Source organism: Podarcis melisellensis (genome assembly GCF_964234715.1).
Source record: "Podarcis melisellensis genome assembly, chromosome: 1".
Taxonomy (NCBI): Eukaryota; Metazoa; Chordata; class Lepidosauria; order Squamata; family Lacertidae; genus Podarcis; species Podarcis melisellensis.
Genome location: NC_138528.1, coordinates 21,754,932 through 21,778,310, shown reverse-complemented (window position 1 = coordinate 21,778,310; position 23,379 = coordinate 21,754,932). Strand labels below are relative to the sequence as shown.

At 43.9% G+C, this 23,379-nt stretch overlaps 1 protein-coding gene across 1 annotated transcript in view; it reads right to left on the bottom strand.

Annotated features, from left to right (window-relative positions):
- ITPK1 (inositol-tetrakisphosphate 1-kinase) overlaps positions 1–23,379 on the bottom strand; it is a 142,728-nt gene that overhangs the window by 11,909 nt on the left and 107,440 nt on the right. Inside the window, exons 5-8 of the mRNA XM_081914022.1 lie at positions 7,859–7,957; positions 7,045–7,085; positions 5,104–5,269; positions 3,953–4,020 (exon numbers count right to left, since the gene is read on the bottom strand). Coding sequence (XP_081770148.1) covers positions 3,953–4,020; positions 5,104–5,269; positions 7,045–7,085; positions 7,859–7,957 — 374 coding nt within the window. The remainder of the gene's footprint in view (positions 1–3,952; positions 4,021–5,103; positions 5,270–7,044; positions 7,086–7,858; positions 7,958–23,379) is intronic.

Sequence of the window (23,379 nt, the reverse complement as noted above, 5' to 3'; positions counted from 1 at the left end):
TTTGAGTACTTAGTTATGCCTTTTGGATTACAAGCGGGCTCCGCCTGCTTTCAATCATTTATGAATCACGTCCTGGGGCCATTGCTCTACAAGAACTGCGTGGCGTTCTTAGATGACGTCCTGGTGTACTCAGAGAATGAGGAGCAGCATGTGCGAGATGTTAGAGAAGTACTGAGCAAACTGCGAGAAAATCGCTGTGGGTGAAACTGGAGAAATGCCAGTTTCATAGCAGGGAGGTGGAATTCCTGGGGTACCGGTTGTCTGACAAGGGGTTGGCTATGGATCCCGGCAAGGTTCAAGCGGTACTGGAATGGAAAACACCAAAGACCAAGAAGGACGTGCAAAGGTTCCTGGGCTTCGGAAACTTCTATAGGAAGTTCATCAAGAACTTTGCCCATTTAACAGCGCCCATCACGGATTGTCTTAGCAGCAAGAAAAAATTTGCTTGGACGGAAGAAGCGCAAGGGGCATTCGAACGCTTAAAGGCAGCGTTTGCGTCGGAGGAGCAACTTTTGCACGTGGATCTACGGCAACCAATGCGAGTGGAGACGGACGCGTCAGACCGAGCGGTAGGGGCCGTGCTTCTCCAGCCGGGGAAAGATGCGTCTGAATGGAGACCGTGTGCATTCTTCTCGCGGAAGTTGAACAAATCCGAGAGGAACTACACAGTATACGACCGAGAACTGCTCGCCATTCATGAAGCATTCCGGAGATGGCGGCACTTGCTGATTGGGGCGCAGCACAAGGTTCAAGTCCGGACTGACCACAAAAATCTGGAGTACTGGAGAACAGCCCGAGTGCTGAACCAGAGACAAGTGAGATGGGCCCAGGAGTTCTCCAAATTCAATTTTGAGATTCGTTACGTGCCAGGGTCCGAGAACGTAAGGGCGGACGCTCTTTCCAGAAAGCCTGAGTACTTAGAGGGGGAGGGGGCGCCGGAAGCAAGGCACGTAATCCCTGAAGACCGCTGGGTGTGTGGGGCGGCTTTGGTGGGGCAGAAAGAACTGTTAGAGGGTACGGAGAACGACGAATACGCCCAAGAGAAACTCAGAGAACTCAGGAGGACAGCGGAGAACACAGGGGGGTTTGAAGAAAAGAGTGGGGCGTTGTATTACAAAGGGGCACTGTACATACCCGATGGGGAACTGAGGGGCAGAGTACTCAAGCAGTTGCATGATAGCCCCACAGCGGGGCATTTTGGACAGCACAAAACCATGTGGTTGGTTACCAGGGAATTTTGGTGGCCCAAGGTGAGGGAGGATGTACGGGAATATGTCAGGGGTTGCGACAGGTGCCAGCGAGCGAAAGGGGAGAGGGTGGCGCCAGCGGGGCTCTTACAACCCTTACCCACACCAGAAAGGCCATGGGAGGCAGTCTCCATAGATTTTATGACGGACCTGCCAAAATCCAAGGGCAAAACGGCGGTCATGGTAGTGGTAGATCTATTAACTAAGATGTGTCATTTTATAGCCTGTTCTCATGCGGTCACAGCGGAGGAAACCGCCAAGTTGTTCGTAGAGCATATTTTCCGGTTGCATGGCGCCCCCTTGAGGGTGGTCAGCGATAGAGGGAAACAGTTTACTTCCAGGTTCTGGAGGAAACTTATGAGCTTACTGCACGTGGAAATCAATTTCTCCACTGCCCGGCACCCGGAAACAAATGGGCAAGCGGAAAGGGCAAACGGGATTTTACAACAATACCTGAGGTGTTATGTAAAGGACCGAGAAAATGATTGGGTAGATAAGTTACCTCTGGCAGAATTTGCCTACAACAACGCTGAGAACGTGTCCACAGGGCTGAGTCCCTTTCTGGCAAATTATGGGTGTCATCCCAGGGCATTTCCAGGGGAAGGAGGGGAGAGGTGGAGTGTGCCGGCGGCGGAACATTTTGTTGAAGAGATGGAAGCCATCCACCGTCAGCTACAACTTAACTTAGAGAGAGCCAAGGAAGAATATAAAAAGCAAGCAGACAAAAATAGGAGGGAAGGTGAAACTATAAGGGTGGGAGACCGGGTGTGGCTATCCACCCAGGGACTACCTTTCAAGGGGGGTTGTAAGAAACTGAAACCCAAAAGATTGGGACCCTTTGAGGTCATACAGCAGGTGAACCCAGTAGCATTCAAACTCAGACTGCCCAGTCACATGAAATTGCACCCAGTATTTCACAGGTCATTACTGTCGCCGTACCGAGAGGGACGTGAATGGGGGGGGGAGCGTGAGAGAGAGGTCTCCCGAACGCCCGTGATAGAAGAGAGAGAACGCGACATGAACGTGGCAGGAATCATTGATTCCAGGTGGAAGGGGGATCAGGTGGAATATCTGGTAGAATGGGAGGGGGAAGTAGAGTCGGAAAACACTTGGGTACCCGCTGAGGTAGTCAATGACGAGGTTTTAATAGAAACATTTCATCGGCGTTTCCCAAAAAATCCGCAACCCGTGGCACGATTTAGAAGGGAACACTTTGGGACCACTGATGAGGAAGGAGAGTTTGGAGGGTTCCCAGAGTCAGGGGTGGGTGAGGAAGCCGACTCCGACGAAGAAGAGGAAAACGGGGAGAGAGACGGTACGCCATGGTTAGAAGTGTTTGAATCCTCGGACGACGAGGAGAGTTCCTTTAGGGGCTTTCCGCCCTCACCGCCAGTGGGAGAGGACGCGGGGGGTGAAGGGGGCCCTGAGGGGGAGGTGGATGTCAGGGAACTGTCATCGGAAAGAGAGTTGGTGCAGAGGCTCCAGCAGACTCGGAGAGATTCTGCAGCGGAGGAGGGAACCAGCAGGGGGAGAGCAGAAGCTCCGGCAGAAGGGGAGTCGGAGGAGGGAGGGCTCTGGGATACTTCTAGTGAGAATAGTGCAGAGGTAACTAGACCCCCGTTGGCAACTCCCACCCTTCGCCGGAAGCTGTCACGTAGACAGTCACGAAGGCGCATGTCCGTGAAACAACTTTTATGTTGGCGTAAATTTCGTAGACGCCCACTGTCAGATTCTACCAGCGACTAACGGAGTCATGCCTGGGGAGGCTCCATTAGTGCCTCGGTTTGGCTGAACTGCCAAACACCAGAGGGATCAAGCTTTTACGCACAAGCAGCTCATTATCCCATCACACTCAGTTTTCGAGCATCTCAGAAGCTGAATGATTCAGAACCTGAACACCAAAAACCCAGAAGTGAATGCTTCTGTTTTCAAACGTGCCTTGGAAGTCGAATGGCTTCTAAGGCGCATTTCTCCATTTTCTCAATGGAATTGGCTGACCGCCCATTGCGCCTCAGTTGTCGAAGGTTTCGGAAGTCAAATGGTCTTCCAGAACGGATTACGTTCGACAACCGAGGTTCCACTGCACATTTATCCTCCCATAAGTGACTGCAGAGGGAGTGGACCTTAAACTTCTCAGAGCTGAGGTGCACTGCTCAAATTGCTCCACTGTTTACTGTTTCCTTTTTATTAATTCAAAAGGACTGCATTATTACATCAAGTGTCAGGAAAACACTTTGTTGCACTGTAACCCATTCAGTCCACTTCTCAGGAGTGCTGTGGGGAATTACTACGTGTTCAGCACACTGATGGGGGGGGGGGAGGCCAACCACAGTGCATGCATCACATGCAGAAAACCCCAATCCAAGGCATTTCCATTTAGTTATAAAAAGGAAGAAGAATAACTATCAGGTGCTGAAAGGCCTTCACCCAAGACTCTGGCGGCCACTGCCAGTTACAGCAAACAACCGTCTGACTTGGTATAAAGTAAGTTTCCTACATTTCTGTGACATAAAAGGTGCAATTAAAACATTTCAAGAGGCTTTCTTGGATGATTTTGATTTGCAGCTTTGCTGTAGCAGAAACCGTTCCTAGAATGAACCAGGAAAGAATGGCTTTGGAATGGAGAGATTGTTGCAAAAAGGGGCCTTGAGATCTGTTTTGTTGCTTGAGTCACTGTATTCAGAAATAGGCCTTGTTATACTTACTGCTGTTAGGACTGAAGAGGATTCTGGCTTTGATACGTTGTGGCTGTTGAAAAATATCGATTCTCTATCTGCAGCGTGTAATAGTAAGAAAAGAATAAATGTTAAAACAGAACTCTGGTGCTGGGGATTTACAGGTGATTACTGTGCTGTATGGGACACGGGTGGCGCTGTGTGTTAAACCACAGAGCCTAGCACTTGCCAATCAGAAGGGTGGCGGTTCGAATCCCCGCGACAGGGTGAGCTCCCGTTGCTCGGTCCCTGCTCCTGCCCACCTAGCAGTTCGAAAGCACATCGAAGTGCAAGTAGATAAATAGGTACCGCTCCGGCGGGAAGGTAAACGGCGTTTCCGTGCGCTGCTCTGGTTTGTCAGAAGCGGCTTAGTCATGCTGGCCACATGACCCGGAAGCTGTACGCCGGCTCCCTCGGCCAATAAAGCGAGATGAGCGCTGCAACCCGAGTCGGTCACGACTGGACCTAATGGTCAGGGGTCCCTTTACCTTTTTACTGTGCTGTACAGGTAGAAGAAAACCCTCCCTTCAGCATTCAAATCATTATTCTTGGCTCCTTAAGGGATTTGAATAGATAAATGCAACACCAGGGGGCAGTGTAAGCCAGGAAGTCTATGTGTCTTTGCGATATTTGCAACTTGTTTAGAAGTCCTGGGACGATTTTACATCATCCCTTCATTTGCACCAATCCAGAACGAGCACTGCAATACTTCATCACAACATAATGGACAGGGAGGTGGTACATTTGCTGCAAAAGGGAGGGGACAGGAGTTTTCAATTAAATTGCTGTTGCATTTTTGAAAAGAAAAATATTGGGAGGAGGCACTAGTGATCTCACAAGCAGGTGCACGTGGCTCCTCACAACACTTGCAAAAGCAATGCGTGCACACACACACACAATATGATGGGCTGTGTGCTGGAAAAATGTGATACATTTCCAACCAAAGGCTTCCCCTCAAACAAAGACATCTGGATTCTGTGCAGATGTGAGAAAAAGCAACACAACAACGACAAACATGATTATCCATCATGACCTAAAGCCCAATTCTTGAGAAGGCAGGTTCAGAGGAGTCCTCCCCTTTGGTCACCAAGATTTCTTTCCCGTTCAGGCTTGCACCAAAAGTGCCATTCTCAGAGGTTTACCTGAAATGCCTGCTGAGAAGTTCTTCACCGATGGTCTCTTCACCACAGTGTATGACTCTCCAACCACAAAGACTTTGTATAGGACGGCGTTGTGGTTGATGAAGCTTTGGATCACACACGGAGGCTGGATAGCTTTCAGGCCTTCCTGGTTGAATATTATGGCCATCTGAAAAATGGATAGGGGAAACCACATATTCTTACAAGGATTTGCAATTAAGTGTAATTAACGCACATTACGTGGCGTACAGGATCACTGCCGTACCAGTAGCTCCCTGCAGCAGTAACACAGATGCGCACATAATCATTTTTAAGTCCTAACCATTTTAAAGCCCTAAATGGCCTCTGAAGAATATCTGAAGAATATCTGAAGAAGCATCTGAAGAATATCTGAAGAAGCATCTCCACCCCAATCGTTCTACCCGGACACTGAGGTAGGGCCTTCTGGCAGTTCCCTCACTGCGAGAAGCCAAGTTACAGGGAACCAGGCAGAGGGCCTCCTTGGTAGTGGCGCCCTCCCTGTGGAACGCCCTCCCACCAGATGTCAAAGAGAACAACAACTACCAGACTTTTAGAAGACATCTGAAGGCAGCCCTGTTTAGGAAAGTTTTTAATGTTTGATGTATTACAGTATCTTAATATTTTTTTGGAAGCCACCCAGAGTGACTGGGGAAGCCCAGCCAGATGTGTGGGGTATAAATAATAAATTATTATTATTATTATAATAAGTCTGGAGAAGGTGTGGCTTCCACCTTGCACCTTGGGTGTGTTCGTCATGCAAATTGCCAAGTGGATGAAGAGCCCACTTTGGCTGCCTTTACATTTAGTATCCAGATGAGTCAATGCAGAAAAAAGCTTTCTGAATTATTTTATGCAATGTTTGGTTTTGGGGTGGGGGGTGGGAAGGAGACTGAAAGAAACCAAAGTTCCTTATCGGAGATCTCATACAAGCAAAAATACCATTTTAAACTTTGAATGAACAAGTATGGACTGACAATAGAACCTTTTATTTTAGCAGTTTTGCATGACACAGCAATGAACCAATGGTCCGTATACAGCTTTCTGGGCAGGGACTGTGCAACTTCTGTTGAGCTGCTGTTATGGTTTCTTTTGTACTGAGCAGTTGGGGACACTTTGGTGCCCCTGCCTATTCAAGCTGACAGCTAGCTTCTCACCTGCTGCGCTAACTTTAGAATCATGGAATCATAGAATCGCAGAGTTGCAAGGGACCCTGAAGATCTGTACTTTAAAAGTACAAAGTATAATTTAACATGAAAACTCTTTAAAAGCAAACCAACAGCCAGCCCACTGCATCTCTGAAGTCGGTGCCACTGCTTTGCTGAAGATTTGGGTTCAGAATTTAATTAATGTCTTCTTAAGCTTTATTCCATACTTTTCCGTCAGGTAACCCAAGGGCAACAAAAAGGATCCTTTTATCAGTGTGTGCTGCATGTGGATAACATGGGGACCTAAAGAGGCATTCCTATCAGTTGCTGCACAGGTATGAAGCTCTCTTTTTACAATGCCTGCCTGTCAATGCAGAGGCTGAATACCTTCCAGGTAGCTAAAGGTAAAGGGCTGGCATTTAGTGGCTGGAATTTTTAAAAATGTCTCTGTACTAAATAGAATTAGGAACTCTCTAATGTTAATTTGAAGAAGAACACTTCAATAATAGTATTTCATTAACTGGGTATTAAGTGTTTATTAATTTGGCTTGTGGAATGAGAAAACAGTTAACTGTGATGCCCAGTATGAGTTATGAGACAATTAGCAATGACTTCTGAATTTTTTTTTTAAAAAGAGAAGAGCCTTCCCTACTTCTCCTTCAGATATATAAACAAAACTACCAACGGGGGCAGTTTCTCTCCTCCTTTTCTACTAGGACTCCCAACAAAGGCACTTTTTAATTTTTCATCAGGCAGAAGATGGGAGATAAATACTCACCTCATGCGAGTTGGTTCCATGGGCCACTCTTGTCTTACAGACTACATGAATGAAAAAGGAGAAATGCTAAAATGAATTCAAATTCTTCCATTTTCTGCAGAAGCTTTTCACCCTGTCATCTAAATAGGGTACAACATAACCAAAACACTCTTCACTGTGACTACCAGAGCCCGGCTGGGGGCAAGGGTCAGCACTGGTAACAGGCTGTGCTAGTACATTTTGGGGCCTAATGCAAAGGGATGGTTGTAACCTTTAAAGCACTACGTGGACTGGGCCCAAATTTTTTGTTGGTCTGCCTGCAGCCTGCCCCAACCTGACCGCATGTTAAGATCAGCTTTGTGGGCCCTCCTGGTGTGTCCACCCACATGGTTCGTAAGATGAGTGGCCATGGGAAAAGGGACTTTCTCTATGGTGGCTGCCACAGTTTTGGAATACCGTTCTCTCAATGCCACCAATATAATAAGGGACCCGAGTCTTTCACAGTGACCCTGGAAAATCATTCCATACAATCCGGAAAGAATCAAACCATGGGGAAATCTGTTGCATCACACTGTGATGCTTGGTGAGAGCTTCCTGCATAATATGAAGTGTACAGCACACACAGTAAATCAAAGACACACACATTAGTCTAGGGGTGGGGGAACGTTTTCCAGCCTAGGGGCCACAGCCCCTAGGCTGGGCAACGTTCCGAGGGCCACAGCCAAGTACTGTTTCCAACCTTCTTTTCTGAGATGTGCTCATTATCAGAATACATTTCAGGGGATAATACTCTAGTTGCCTATTATTAGGTGAAATGCAAAGTCTGTTGACGTACTGAATGGGAATGCAATTCCATTCTTCTCTATTTGCTGCAACGTGTCACCTCCACAAGCACTTGTCAACTCCATAAATGGTGGAGAACAGATCCTTTCATCTGAAAAACAAGTGGGGAAGGAACAGAGAGAGTAGATTGAAGCAGTCTGTCTGCATTGTTCAATTTGTGCCAGTACTAGCTTTCTAAGGAACAGTTTTGAACCCAATATTTACAACATTCTCTTCCCTTTCCCCCTATGCCTGAAATCTGGAGGAGCTCACTTCATGCATCTAGTCCGTAAAACCTTATGACGCAATAGATTTGTTAGTCTTTAAGGTACTGCAGAACAAAGTGGCCTGCCATGCACATCATGTCAGACTATAAAGTTTAACTATGGGCAACACAAATGCACAACATTTGTTCTTGGCTTACCATTTGTGGTTTGTTTTGAGGAATCAAACCACGAGCACAAGTTTGGACGACACAACAAGCCAAAAGCTAGCTGCTTGTTGCTCCCAGCTCAGCAAAAATGCAGAAGAGCAAGGTGGGGACATTTGAGCAGTGAGCACCAATATGCTTCTCATTCACATTTAACCATTGCTAACCACACTGACTATGATTTAATGTAGAGGTCCTAAGCTAGGATACCTTGTGAGGCTCAAACTTAATAGCATATGATCATGAGAAACAAAATCTTGTTCTCTTCTTTATCTATGCAATGAAACTAGAACATTGCTGAAATTTTAGCATTGATTAAAAGCCTATTTTTAAAAATAAATTTATAATCTTTAATAAGTTTACAAAAGTATGGAAGTAATGAAAACATCCACACAGAATATTCATAGGGGAATCATAGCTATGCCGTAACATTACACTACATACAAAGTCGGAACAGTTTCTTTCAAGTTATTTTGGATGCAAACATATCAATTATATCATTAAAATCAGTAAGTCTCAGTTCATCATTTTCTATGCAGAGCATGCTTAGATCAGACAACTAATCTCAGGACATTGTTGACAGTAAATCATTCTTTATCCTTCTTAGTCTAGAAAATGATCTTTTGCCAGTACAGTTTGTGACCATTAAACAGAGGAACAATCTGAAAATTGTTTCCACATTGGGAAAAGCTGTCCAAATTTTCTCCAGGAATATTATTTGATACATATCTTGGTGGTGAGCTTGTTTAACGCACAGGTGGAAGTGCAAGAGATCATGGACTAGACTAACCTCAGCATCCTTTGGATACTCTTGCATCAGCATCTCAACACCTTTGTGAATCTGTTCCTTGGCTATTTGCAGGTTCAACAAAAATGGAAAATTGCCAGCTGCATTCCTATACACAGTTGCTGTTCTGTCTAGGTTGACTTCAAGGCCATCCATGACAGGGATAAATGAATTTACCCTAAACTTGTCTCTTAGAGAAAGTTTGTCTAAGGCAGTGATGGCCAAACTTGGCCCTCCAGCTGTTTTTTGGACTACAACTCCCATCGTCCCTAGCTAACAGGACCAGTGGTCAGGGATGATGGGAACTGTAGTCCCAAAACAGCTGGAGGGCCAAGTTTGGCCATCACTGGCCTAAGACTTCAGGTGCTGTCTCAGAGTAAATTTTGCTTGCTGTTCGGTTTCATCAAAATTAGCCTGAATTTTTGAAACAGACTGCAATAGTGAGGTGTAAATATCTGCACATGTGCTCATTTTGCAAACTTTGGAGTGACTTGCTAACCCTATGAGATTGGTCTAGCAAATGCCTCCAAAGGTGAAGCATGAAAATGAATTCAAATTCTTCCATTTTCTGCAGAAGATTTTCACCCTGTCATCTAAGTATCTCCTTTTTCAGTTTCATCACAAGCTTTCTTGTCAAGTTTGTTAACATGGAGTCCATATGATTTTTAGAATTTGCATGGGTTTGAACAAGATAAGTGTGGTGCCAATCATCAAATCCAGAAAAAGATAGAGCTATAGTTGAGGTAGTTTGGTTAGAGAAAAGTCTACAGAACAGTAGACTACGTAGGTTTCTCCATTGGCTTTGATGGAGAAATTATTTGAGCAGAACCAGGCTGGGTTTTTGAATGCTTGCTTCAAAATGGCAAAAGGTCCATCGCAGTGCTAATATTCCAATGGGTCTTTGTCCAGTGATCTGAACACTTGCATTGCTTAATAGCTGACTTTATCATTTGAATCCAAGTGGCTTTGAAGCCTCCATGAACTTTACTAAACAGACTCATACATCATGTGCTTAATGTTACTTAGCAACTGGGCCTAGAGAGTAAAATCTGCCTTTTAAAAAAAACAAGCAAAAAAACCAGGCAAGAGGCCAAGGCCCCTCTAGAGTCTGAGTCTCTGGGCTGCAGCCCACTCAGCCCATATATAAACCTGGCACTGCGTGGCAACTGCCTATTGGGCAATTGGGAAGAACTGTGGCAAGCTGACAGGTGAGCAGGACAACCCACCTATTGCTCATCTGACATCGCAATTATGCAAAGTGATTTGACGCTTGCGTTGACCACCACACCTGCCAAAGTTGGCCAGAAATGTTCCCTACCCTTGGGTTTAACATGATATACAAACACGGCCATTGTTTTTGCTGCAATAGACTAACACTGTTACTCCTCCGGAAGTTTTGCTTCTTTTAGTTATTCAGAGGAGGTCTATTTTTGGCTTTCCCTTTGAAATATGGGAGGGCATCCTTGCGCATCATTATGATGTCTGAAATGTGGATAGAGAAAATTATGGCCCATACAACCAGCTGAAAGCAGTCTTCTACAAGGTATTTGAAATTTATTTGAAGTTTATTTTCAGATATGGGACTGGCACATCCTTCAGTCCTTCAGACTGACACTCCCTTCCAGAAAAGGGAAAGTGCAGTTCTATTTATTTATCCTATTAACTTATGGCTACTTTTTGCCTACCCTTCATCCCGAAGCAGGGTACAGATACATAATAAAGATACACACAATCACAAAGCACACCATAATATACAAACTCATTCAATACATCAAAACAGAAAGAGCAACTAAAAATACAAAGCAGGCTATCTATTGCCATGGAGGCACAGAGAACAGAGACAGTTCCTCGTGCATGGGCAGAATAAGACTGGGGCAGGTGCTCCTTTCATTTGTTTAGGTTCCAGGCTGTTTATGGCTTTAAAGATAAGCATTGCCCCTTTGCATCGGGCCCAGAAGCAGCTAGTGAGACAGCCACTGCCATGTCATTACAGTGATGGTTACTAGAACATGGGTCAGTGGCTGGGCTACCCCTGTTCAGGAAAGACAAACCAGCCAAAGTTGGTAAAAGGCATTCTGGGCCACCAAGGCATTAAGTGACAGACATGGATCTAGGAGTACCACCCTAAGAAGGCATCTGCTTCTTCTAGGGGGAGCAGTCCCACCTAGACCAGGCTGTACACCTAATTTTTAGTGGTGTAGCCAGGGGAAGACGGTGTGGAAGCAACTTCTCTCCTGCTTGGAGGTGGGGAATGAGTGACTGCTTCCCTGCCTTCCTATTCACCTCTTGACTCTGAGGCTGCCCTGCTTCTTAACATCCATATCCATTCTTTGTGAAGCAAGAATAAATTAAATTAGGGGCTGTACATGATTTATTGAAGTTTGCAGAAGCATAAAGTAACGCTACCAACTCTTGTTCTTAACCTGTGAACTAAGTTTCAATTCAGATTCAAGTGCATGAATCTAGTTGTATATGCTAGTCTAACTTGCATAAGCATATGCAATTGGCCCATTGCCCATGCTGGCTGGGTGCTAATAGGACAACATCTGTAGTCTCACAGGTTCACCATCCCTGCCGTTAAGCCATTATTTTATTGCAATGCACTGCAGCAGGCAAACAACTTGTAAGAAAGGGAGGATGACAGACAAACTGATGTTTTGAGGTCGCCTTGGATCTAAAAGTAACACCTTCCAAACAAAATTAAGTTCTCCCGGCTTCAAAGCTTCCTTCTCCTTGCCATGATGAAACAGGCACCAGCATTTGTAAGTGACAGGACTGCAATACTTTTAAGTTCCTGGGCAGAAGAAAGTTCCTTAACTTCAATTAAGGATTTGCGCCTGATTTAACCAAGATACAAGGGATTCTTTCTGGCCTTGATTGAGTCCCCATCCACATGTCTAAAGCTCACAAATATCTCTTGGCGCCAGCCATGTAAATTCAAAGAGAAGTCTAGTTCCACCTTTGCTCCCTCAGCTTGTCTTCCATGGAAACTCAAATGGAAAAAAAAACCCTACAGAAGATTTGTTTTGTATGTACGACACCATCACCTATTTTCAGCATTCATTCTGTGCTGCTGCCAAGAGTGTCCTACTCTCCAATGATCTCAAGCACAGGTGCACTGAGGGTCAGGGAAACTTCTCCTTGGAGGACACAGCCTACTCACAAAAAGGATGGGGGGAGGAGGGCAATACATGTATACTTACATACCCGTCACATTAACTCCCAGACATGGTGCTGTTTCAAAGCATGCCACCATCTTTTGCACAATGCTCAGGGCAATCACAAAAGATTCAAAAGTGAACCTTGAAGCTGAAATGAAATATGACCGGAACATAGTGGAAGACGTAAGGGCACATGGGGGTAACACAAACTTTTGTCCCGGTCAAGGTCCACATTCCTGTAGGGACAAATCTTGTTGAAGTTTGGTAAACAAAAGTGTTCTGGGTTCAAGATAATCACAGCTACTTCAGATTAGAATTCCTAGTCCTACACAGAAACAAACCTGCTGCATTTAATGGTGTTGTTATTGTATAAGTATGTAGAGGATTGTGTGTGTGTACAACACACCTACTGCTTTCGAAAGCGCATCTGGCTTTAGTGTGCTACAGACACACAGACAGACACAGACACACACACAAATGAGTAGCAAGAAAGGGAAGTGAATGAGTAGGTAGGAAGGAACACTAATGGGATGGAAGATAATGGCAGCTTCAGGCACTGGGAACTACATAAAATAAGGTTGGAGCTGCACGAGGCCCAATGGCTACAGGTTACCAACCTGTGACTCAAGGAAGAGGGTAAATGAGATCAGAGGCACAGGAGAGAGAAAAGGGGGAATAAACAGGAGGCATTCTGAATTCCCCAAAACTGGTTCACTTTTGACCTTAAAAAGGCAGCTGATACTGTATATGGGGAACCCAGCAGACGCCACCCTCTTCCAGTGAACAGGCTCTTCCTTCTCAAATGCTGTTTTGAATCAAAGTGAAAGCCTGCCATGACACTAGTCAATTACGTTCAACATCAAGAGAGAATTAGTAAACGAACAAGCCCGAAAACATCCCTATGAAACTTGAGTAACTGTGTTTAAGGACATCTGGCCTCACAGCCTCCAAGGGAACTAGCCAGGTATGCATTTCAGTGAATTGATAAGACTGTGACCCACAACCTGCACACATTTAAAGCCAAGTCTAAGGTATAGAACAGATAACGTAAAGCATGAACAAAGTACATCTCCTTCCAAACTGAAATAATTAGAGATTTCATAGTTTCCTGGTATGTGAAGGCAGAAGTTTGCCTTAATTACTCAGTACATGATGGAATTCCCCCCATTCCTTAGAGCATTTAATAAGTTTTGAGATGGTGGCAGCTAACCTAAAGGAAGAAATACGCTTGTCTGCAGCTCTCTATCAGTGCCACCTTTATCTGCAGCTTGCCAGTGAAAGCATCTCACCTCCTCTGCCTAGGCCCTTTTATCATACAGAGAAAGCTACTGGCTTTGGGGAAACGAGAGAGTCAGTATAGAGCAAGAAGCATTTAATAGCAGATTTCACTGTTTCATCTCATCTCCCACGAACAAAATAGATTTGAGACCCAGTTATGTCATACTAATCCAAGGCTCGAGTAAACAACTACTGGTCCAACCCCCTCCTCTCCATGAAGGCTATATCGAGAAATCTTAGCTGCATACCAGCGTTAGGTAGCTGCTGTGGTTTCTCAGCAAAGCAAATGGTTTCCATGGGTGATAACCAACAGAAGAATAAAAACAGTAACTAATGTTCATTGGCAGGTTAGGACTGGGCAGCACGGAGTGGCCAGCATAAGAACAGACCACTGCATAAGAACAGGCCATTATTTCTGTGCTGCAATGAAACAACTGCTCTGTTAACAGTGCTTGATTCAGCGTTGGTAGACCGCCTGACGCAGAGGTGGGCAGAACTTCGGTGTGTGGAAGAAAACTCAGTTCCCTTCTTTGTTTTTATAGCAAGAATAAAACCAGCCTGTTTACAACTGTTTCAACACACAATTCCCTTGGAAGGTATAAGGAAACTTAAGATCATTTTCTAAATTTGAGAGAGTCTACATGCCCAAGATTACATGCAACGCCAACAAAATATTCACTGCTGTAAGAAAAAAATCAAGTTACAAGGGACTCTATGACAAAGAACAGATTAAGAACAAACATCTACCAAGAATAGAGAGTCAGTGTGGTGTAATGGTTGTAGTGTTGGACTAGGACCTTATAGAACAGGGTTTGACTCCTCACTCAGCCATGAAGCTCACTGGGTGACCTTGGGCCAGTCACCATCTCTTAGCCTAACCTACCTCACAGGGTTGATTGAGAGGATGAAACAGGGAGGAGGAGGAGAACCATATACACCACCTTGAGATCCTTAGAAGATAATTGGGGAATATAAATGTAATGAAATAGTAGTGGGTGGGTGGGGTGGAATCTAAGGGCAATGTAAGGACTCTAATAACATAAAGACACAGCTATATCAGGCAAAAATCCATCTGGTCACAGCATTTATCTCCAACAGTTGGCCAGCCAAATGCCTCATGAAGCTTATAAGCAGATATTTGGCAAATGTAAGCTTGCTCCTCAAAGGGCTACTTGGATTGCAATATCTGTTGGAGAAACTATATCTCCCAAGGGCCACTGGGGTTGTTCTTTCCGGCATGCAATCAGCACACTGAAGGGGAGAGGCAGGTAGAAGTTTGTTCCCCCTCTTTCTGTGACCAAAGTGCCAGCTGTGTGGGTCTCATTTAAAAGGGAAACAGGGAGGGAGTCGGTGTGTGAATGGGAGGAAGGAATGACTTCTGGATTGGTTTCGGAAAAGAAGCCAAGTCATTTTTTTATTTTCCAATCGAATCTGACATGAGTTGAGAGGAAGTCACCCATCTCCACTGGCAGTGAAGCCTGTAGGTTAATTTATGAAGTGTAAACATCTTTCGCCCATGTAAACTTGTGGCCACACAAACTTCACTGTGGTCCTCAATTAGGAAAGGAGGAGACAAATTGTATGCCCCAATCTCTTGGAGACCTAGTATTCAGTCTAGTGCTGGTACTTACTTCTGAGTGTACACATCTAAGCTTGCACCATTGGAAGGCAGATTCTATTTCCACAGCAGAACTAAATAAGAGGGAATTTTCTTTTAAAGAGAGGAGGGTGAAAAAACATCCTGACTTATTCAGGGCAGCTCTGCACAGTGCATTGTGGACTTGCTGCTGCTTATCCATTCATGTCTTTTCACAGCATCCACACAAGTTGTCCTCGGAAAAAATGCTACCCCATGTTCACCCCTGCACAAACCCCATTTATTTGTGTGTCTTTGTGTGGACATTGCAAAAGACCTGCGTGCATTGCATGCACAAGTACTGAGTCCACAATAAACAGCTGTGAGAAGCGCCCACAATGTACAGGTCAATTCTTGTTTCAGTGGCAGAACATTTTACCTCCAAAATCAGAACTAGAAGATTAAGAGGATACCCTTTGTTATATCAGTTTACCGTTGCAAATGCAAAAATAAGGTTTGTTGTTTTATTTTGCTGAGTAGTGGGTAGGTCCCGTTAATGGAAACTCTGTGTGCTTACATCTCTCTCTTGTGGAAAACAACAAATATATCCAATTCTCCAACATGCCACAGTTCTTTTTTTTTTTATAAATATTTTATTAGGTTTTTAATAAACAAATTTCCACTTTCAAATACATACTTCCATAGATCCAATGGACTCCCCCCATCTCCCGAGCACTGCATTCCCTGTGTAACCAAAACCTCAGCAATTTGTTAACTTATTTTATACATAACAATATATCTTCCATTTTATCGTGTTATCTGATGTAAACATTTCAGTACAATTGCATTAATTTTTAATTTCCACACAATAAAAATATTTCATTATCTCACTTCTGTCTTATAGTGTCTTATTTATCAATTCAGAAATTTGCCGATACTGAAGCTATACCTTCCTAGAAAGGAGCATTTTTTAACATTCATACAACTTATAATGCTTTTTCAAATAGTCCTTAAAATTTTCCCAAACTTCCTCCGTTTCTTCTTCTCCCGAGTCTCGAATTCTGCCAGTCATTTCAGCCAACTCCATATAGTCCATCAGCTGCGTCTGCCATTCTTCCAATGTGGGTAGATTTTGTGTCTTCCAGTGCTTTGCCAACAAAATCCTCGCTGCTGTAGTAGCGTACATAAAGAAAGTTCTATCTTTCTTAACCATCCTCTGGTCTACCATGCCCAGAAGGAAGGCCTCCGGTTTCTTAGGTAAGGTGAATCTCAGCACCTTTTTTAGTTCATTATGTATCATTTCCCAGAAGGCCTTCACTTTCGGGCAGGTCCACCAGAGGTGTAAAAATGTCCCTTCCTCTTCCTTACATTTCCAACATTTATTATCGGACAGGTGATATATCTTTGCAAGCTTGACTGGGGTCATGTACCACCGGTATATCATTTTCATAATGTTTTCCTTCAAGGCAGTACATGCCGTGAATTTCATTCCGGTGTTCCATAACCTTTCCCAGTCTTCAAACATAATGTTATGCCCCAAGTCCTGTGCCCACTTTATCATAGAGGATTTGACAATCTCATCCTGTGTGTTCCATTTAAGCAGCAAGTTATACATTCTCGAAATTAGCTTAGATTTTGGCTCAAGCAACTCTGTTTCTAGTTTCGATTTTTCCTCCTGAAAACCCACTTTTTTGTCTGCTTTAAAAACTTCCTGGATTTGAGCATAATGCAACCAATCTCGCACCTTGTTTTTTAACTTTTCCATACTCTGTAACCTCCATTTATCTCCAATTTTTTCAATTATTTCCCAATATTTAGGCCAGTGGGCCTCCATATTGAGTCTTTTACGTGCTTTGGCCTCCATCGGTGAGAGCCACCTCGGAGTTTTACTCTCCAATAAGTCTTTATATTTTGACCAGACCATGAAAATTGCCCTTCTGACAATATGGTTTTTGAACAATTTATGAACTTTAACCTTGTCATACCACAAATATGCATGCCACCCAAAAGCATTATCAAATCCCTCCAGGTCAAGGACATCGGTGTTCTCCAATAAAATCCAATCCTTCAACCAGCAGAGGGCTGCAGCTTCATAATATAACCTCAAGTCCGGCAGGGCAAACCCCCCTCTTTCTTTCGCATCTGTTAGTATTTTAAACTTTATTCGGGGCTTTTTGCCCTGCCAGACAAATTTAGATAAATCCCTCTGCCATTTTCCAAAACATTCCACCTTATCCACGATCTGGAGGGCCTGAAACAAAAATAGCATTTTCGGCAATACATTCATCTTTATAGCAGCTATTCTGCCCAGCAAGGAAAGTTTTAATCTTGACCATATTTCCAGATCTCTTTTGATCTCTGACCAACATTTCTCATAGTTGTCCTTAAATAAATTCAAATTTTTGGAGGTCAAATGGACCCCTAAGTACTTTACTTTTTTGACCACATTTAGTTCTGTTTCTTTTCTGAACTCCTCTATTTCAGTAGTTGTCAAGTTTTTTGCTAAAACTTTAGTTTTTTGTTTATTCAGCTTGAATCCCGCCACCCGACCAAAGTCAGAAATTAATTCTAACGCTCTTTTAGTACTAGAGGCTGGCTCCTGTAATGTTAATACCAAGTCATCTGCAAAAGCTTTCAGTTTATATTGTTTCTCTCCGACCACAATTCCCTGTGTCAACCGGTCATTTCTAATCATGTTCAATAGCACCTCCAGGACTGAAATAAACAACAGAGGAGATAGAGGGCACCCCTGTCGTGTCCCTTTTTCAATTTTGAACTCCTCTGTCACCACGTTGTTTACTATCAATTTAGCTTTTTGTTCTGAATAAATTGCTTCTATTCCATTTTCAAACCCCCGCCCTACTCCCATCCTTTCCAAATTTTTCTTCATAAACAGCCAAGAAATGTTGTCAAAGGCCTTCTCCGCATCAATAAAAATCAACACCGCTCTTGTGTTTGAATTAATCTGTAAAAACTCCAAAATGTCAATGATGTTTCTTGTGTTGTCAAATAAATGCCTACCAGGGAGAAAGCCTGCTTGGTCCTTATGAATCACTTCATTTAAAACTTTCTTAAACCTACTTGCCAAAATGTCTGCAAAAATTTTGTAATCCACATTTAGGAGTGAGATAGGACGGTAGTTTTTAAGTTGAGTTTTTTCAGTTGACAGTACTGTATAAGCAAGATTTTTTAAAAAACAAAGAATCAGTGGTGCATAATGTTTGTATGTTATGGTGGCAATGCAGTTACCTGCCTTTCTACTGCTGGCAAGACATATTAAAGCTAGTGTTATCACGCTGTGGAACGTGCCCTGTTGTGTTAACATTTTGAGAAGTCAAATCAACGTGGCAACAAAAGTCACACCGAACACTATGCTTCTAGAGGTATTCCAGCACACCGCTGTTAAACTGCTTCTTGTGGAAGGATGAAAGAGAAGCTATGACCCAAAGAGCGATTTTGTAAGTGCCTGAAAGGGACTGGTGTGGTTGGCCTTTCTGTAAAGAGCAGCAAACAAATGCTAGTGCTGCTTTATTTTCTATCTCCACTGTCTCTATGGCAGGTCCATCTATGCCACAGCTAGATTCACAAATTTCCGCAGCCCTGCTGTAAGGAACATGCTTCTTTCACTGGGGCCAGGAGCACTAACCAGGCCAATCCCTGCCCCCCAACCTCAGAAACAGGGGCTGCCCCTCTAGAGAGAATGAAGATATCCCAGGCATAGTTATCTATACCATGAAAGTCTCTGTGGGTGACAATACTTAACTAAGGTGGGAAACGGTTTCTTTCTAAGCCGCCATCGCAACAAAACGTTGCGTCACTACTGCATAGCAACAGCCAAAATGCGAAGCGTTTTCTTGGCAGCTTTGAACTACCAGCTATGCACTGCAGTTGGCATCTATGTTAACATCAATTAAAAAAAACACACATTAAAGACCACACACTCAACACCATCACAAACCCAGTAGGTGATGTCTATGTGGAACAGCTTGGAATTGCTTCAGCTGCTATCAAACATATGGTAATTTCATGAAGCCAATTCCTTTTCGGTTCTGCTGGTGGTGGTTACATTGGTGCCCATCTTGGAGAGGTTTTTTAATATATATATATATAAACCTAATTTGCACAGTCTTTGCACCTTTGGAGGGCAGCATTTCCCAACAGAGCAGCACACTGGGAAGAGGTCAGACTGGAAGAGCAGCAGCTTGAATTCCACTGAAGGGAAACAAGCAACCCCTTTCATGAAAGGATGTTAACAACAAGCCCCTTTCAACCACTGCCCTCAGTCCAACAATGAACTCAAGGGACAGTACAATACCTGCTACAAGCTGAGGAGAGACTTCCTTTAAAGGCAACACACACCACACATACACATATGCAGAGTCCTGACATTATTCACAATCTGCTCAAGACAGACTGTTGCTGCCACAAATAGCAGTTTGCACTCGGAATGCTTCCCAGAAGAAAATTTCTCAACACTTTTTCTGAGTAATGAAGTCACTGGTCTTTTAGGAGTAATACCTATGGTGAATGGGATTCTACAGGTGGCCTACAGCAGGTGAGACCTTTGCTGAAACATCTCTTAATGGCTATGAAATCATCCAGGGGAGCTCCATTAGTAGTCTCCCATATTACAGATACCCAACTGGCCTCAACCAGAAGTCAGGTATTTAGTGTTGCCAGTTGTATGCTATGTATGGAACACTCTTCCATCAGAGATTTGGTAGGCATCCTTGCCTTTGACTTTCAGGTGTCCTTTGAAGGTGTCTTTATGCTGACAGGTCTGTTCAGTTCAAATTTCTCAAGATTGTTGTTTGGTCGTTTAGTCGTGTCCGACTCTTCGTGACCCCATGGACCAGAGCACGCCAGGCACTCCTGTCTTCTACTGCCTCCCGCAGTTTGGTCAAACTCATGCTGGTAGCTTTGAGAACACTATCCAACCATCTCGTCCTCTGTCGTCTCCTTCTCTTTGTGCCCTCCATCTTTCCCAACATCAGGGTCTTTTCCAGGGAGTCTTCTCTTCTCATGAGGTGGCCAAAGTATTGGAGCCTCAGCTTCACGATCTGTCCTTCCAGTGAGCACTCAGGGCTGATTTCCTTCAGAATGGATCGGTTTGATCTTCTTGCAGTCCATGGGACTCTCAAGAGTCTCCTCCAGCACCATAATTCAAAAGCATCAATTCTTTGGCGATCAACCTTCCAGCTCTCACTTCCATACATCACTACTGGGAAAACCATAGCGTTAACTATAAAAACCTTTGTTGGCAAGATGTCTCTGCTTTTTAAGATGCTATCTAGGTTTGTCATTGCTTCTCAAGATTAGCTAGCCATTTAAACAATTATTTTATATTGTTTTAAGGGCCTTTTATATTTTATTGGCATTGCAGATATTGTTGTACACTGCCTTGGTAATTTATGTGAGATAGTGGTATAGAAATACTTGTATAAATAAATAAGGCAGACTAAACAACTAAAATGCCCAGGGAATCAGAAAAAAAAGCTTTGATATGGAACTGAAATGCTAACAGGTTCAGTGGCACCAGTTGTACTTCGTTGGGGAGGATGTACCACAGTTAGGGTGCTGTAACGGATAAGCCTCTCTCCCTTGTTGGCGTGACGTTGGTAGAAGTACTTTAAGATCACCAACCTCTAGTCCAAGCCTTGATTCTATTAGTGGGGTAGGAGAGCTGGAAAAAGAATTCACTTCTGGCAACCAATGTGCCCCTTTGGTTTCCAACAGTACATGGGCAGAAGCGTCAAAAAAGCCTGGGACACAAATTTTCATGGCCCACTAGCAGCTATTTACCAGAAGGCTTAGTTTGGTCAGAATTGAGTATACACTTTCAGAATTAATACTAAATACATTACTTCTGGTAAATGAGGCACAGTAGTTGCCAGAGGGCTATGAAAATTTGTGTCCCAGGATTTTCAGACTCTTTTACCCATGTACAGTGGTGCCCCGCAAGACGAATGCTTCGCTAGACGAAAGGGTTTTCCGTTTTGGAGGTGCTTCGCAAAACGAATTTCCTATGGGCTTGCTTCGCAAGACGAAAATGTCTTGCGAGTTCCTGCGAGGTTTTTTTCCTCCCCCCTTTTTTCCAAGCCGCTAAGCTGCTTATCAGCTGATCCGCTAAGCCGCTTAACAGCTCATCTGCTAAGCCGCTTATCAGCTGATCCGCTAGGCCGCTTAACAGCTGATCCGGTAAACCGCTAAGCCGCTAATAGCGCTAATCCGCTAAGCTGCTCATGGGCTTGCTTCGCAAGACGAAGAGACTCGTGGAACGGATTCTTTTCGTCTTGCGAGGCACCACTGTACTATCCGAAACCAAAATGGCACATTGGTTGCCAGATGTGAAATATATTGTCATTATTTTCTGCTCTCCTACCCTGTGTGTGTGTGTGTGTGTGTTTTTTAGTAACTTGATGTCTTGATGTAAATGATAGGCTCAGAGAAAAATAATAGAGACCAGTGTAAAACTAATCCATAAATGCCAGTCTCCAGCTGCACAGCTATAAGGAACTTTATGTACGGAATTTTAGTTTGATACTTGTGTGTTAGGAAGTCACCTCAGATATTGGGGGGGGGGACCCTCAATGGGCAGGAACAGGCCTAACCCCCTCCTTCAAATTGCAGAGTAGCAAACCTGGAATTTGCTTCATGACAGCTTAATTCATCTGAATTTATGTTGTCCTAACAAGAGACTCTGAATTGCAATATAAGGTAAATCAAATAGAGAGCTGACATTCTGGCTGCTTTTCAGAGAAGAAACACAGCTAAATTCAACAATCTGGACACTTCTCACCATAGTCCAGTATGGCTTGTATAAAATAGGCTTTGATTTATTAGACAATCTATTTCCTTTCTGTCTGAGTTATTTAGTATCCCTTTCTAGACTTCAGTTTGTTTTTCTTTTCAGCTGTTTACAAGCTCAAATTTAGCTTGCAGAAAGTTTGGCTAGACAGAACTTAACGCATCACCCCAAATTACCAGAATGGGGTCCTTTTCTATATAAATATATCTAGAACATTTGCATAATTGTTTTTGTGTTATCCTTTCCTCCCTCCCCCCCGGGGGGGGGGAGAAGGAGACCAAAATTATGTTATTAGCATGTAAAAGCTGCAGTGTTTCTTCTGTGACAGAACTCACTGGTGTGAAGCGCCGCCACCACTTTTTCTGCTTTTTGTGGCAGCCATTTTGTGCTGGCACCTTCAGCACTTTTATCAACATATGAGTACCAGCACCTTATTTCTTGCCAAGAAAAGAAGAAAACACTGAACAGCTGCTGTGCAGTAATACTGCAGTGGAACAAAGGGAACGCGTTTCCCAAGTTTTGAATTACATCCTATAACATCCAAGCATTAATTAAAAAAAACAACAACAAGTACCTGGGCAAATAGGTGAGTTTTTAGCGCGGAACACCAAAATATAGTTGGTGCCTCCAAAGGGAGATCGTTATACAAAGCAGGTGACACTGCAGATAAAAATCCTACTCCTAGTAGTTAAGAAATGCTGTTTACCTTCCCACTGCAGTGGAACCTATTTATCTACCTGCACTGGCGTGCTTTTGTATTGCTAGGTTGGCAGGAGCAGGGACAGAGCAATGGGAGTTCACCCTGTCACGGGGATTCAAATCGCCGACCTTCTGATGAGCAAGCCCAAGAGGCTCAGTGGTTTGGACCACAGCACCACCCACGTCCCATGCATTCTGAACTACGGGATAGTTCTGAAAATGTTTAAGGTATTGTTATTGACTTAAAAAGGTGTAAACAGCTTGGAATAGGAGTATCTCAGAGAAAGCCCCACACCGACTCCCCAACCCCCACCTGATCATCAAAGGGGGCACTTCTGGTTGTTTGATGTCTTGTGGAAATCCATTTCCGTGTACTCTGGTTTCCGTCACAGTGTCCTGCTGCGCCAGAAGCGGTTTAGTCATGCTGGCCACATGACCCAGAAAGCTGTCTGTGGACAAACGCCAGCTCACTTGGCCTGAAAGCAAGATGAGTGCCTCAACCCCACAGTCACCTTTGACTGGACTTAACCGCCCAGGGGTCCTTTACCTATATTCAGAATGCAGCTGGGAGAAATTACATTTAAAAAGTCACCAACAAAATGTCAACAGAGAACTGACCATCCCAATGCACTAGGTCTTCAAACATGCCTAAAACCAGGCAGAGGTTCTTCCCATTATCTGTTCCCTGGTACTTCTAACTGGAGATGAGAGAAATTGAACCTGGTCTGTGATCTGTCACAGAGCTACGGTCCCTTCACATGTGTAGACCTACTCCCAAGACAAAAGCAGTTTGTT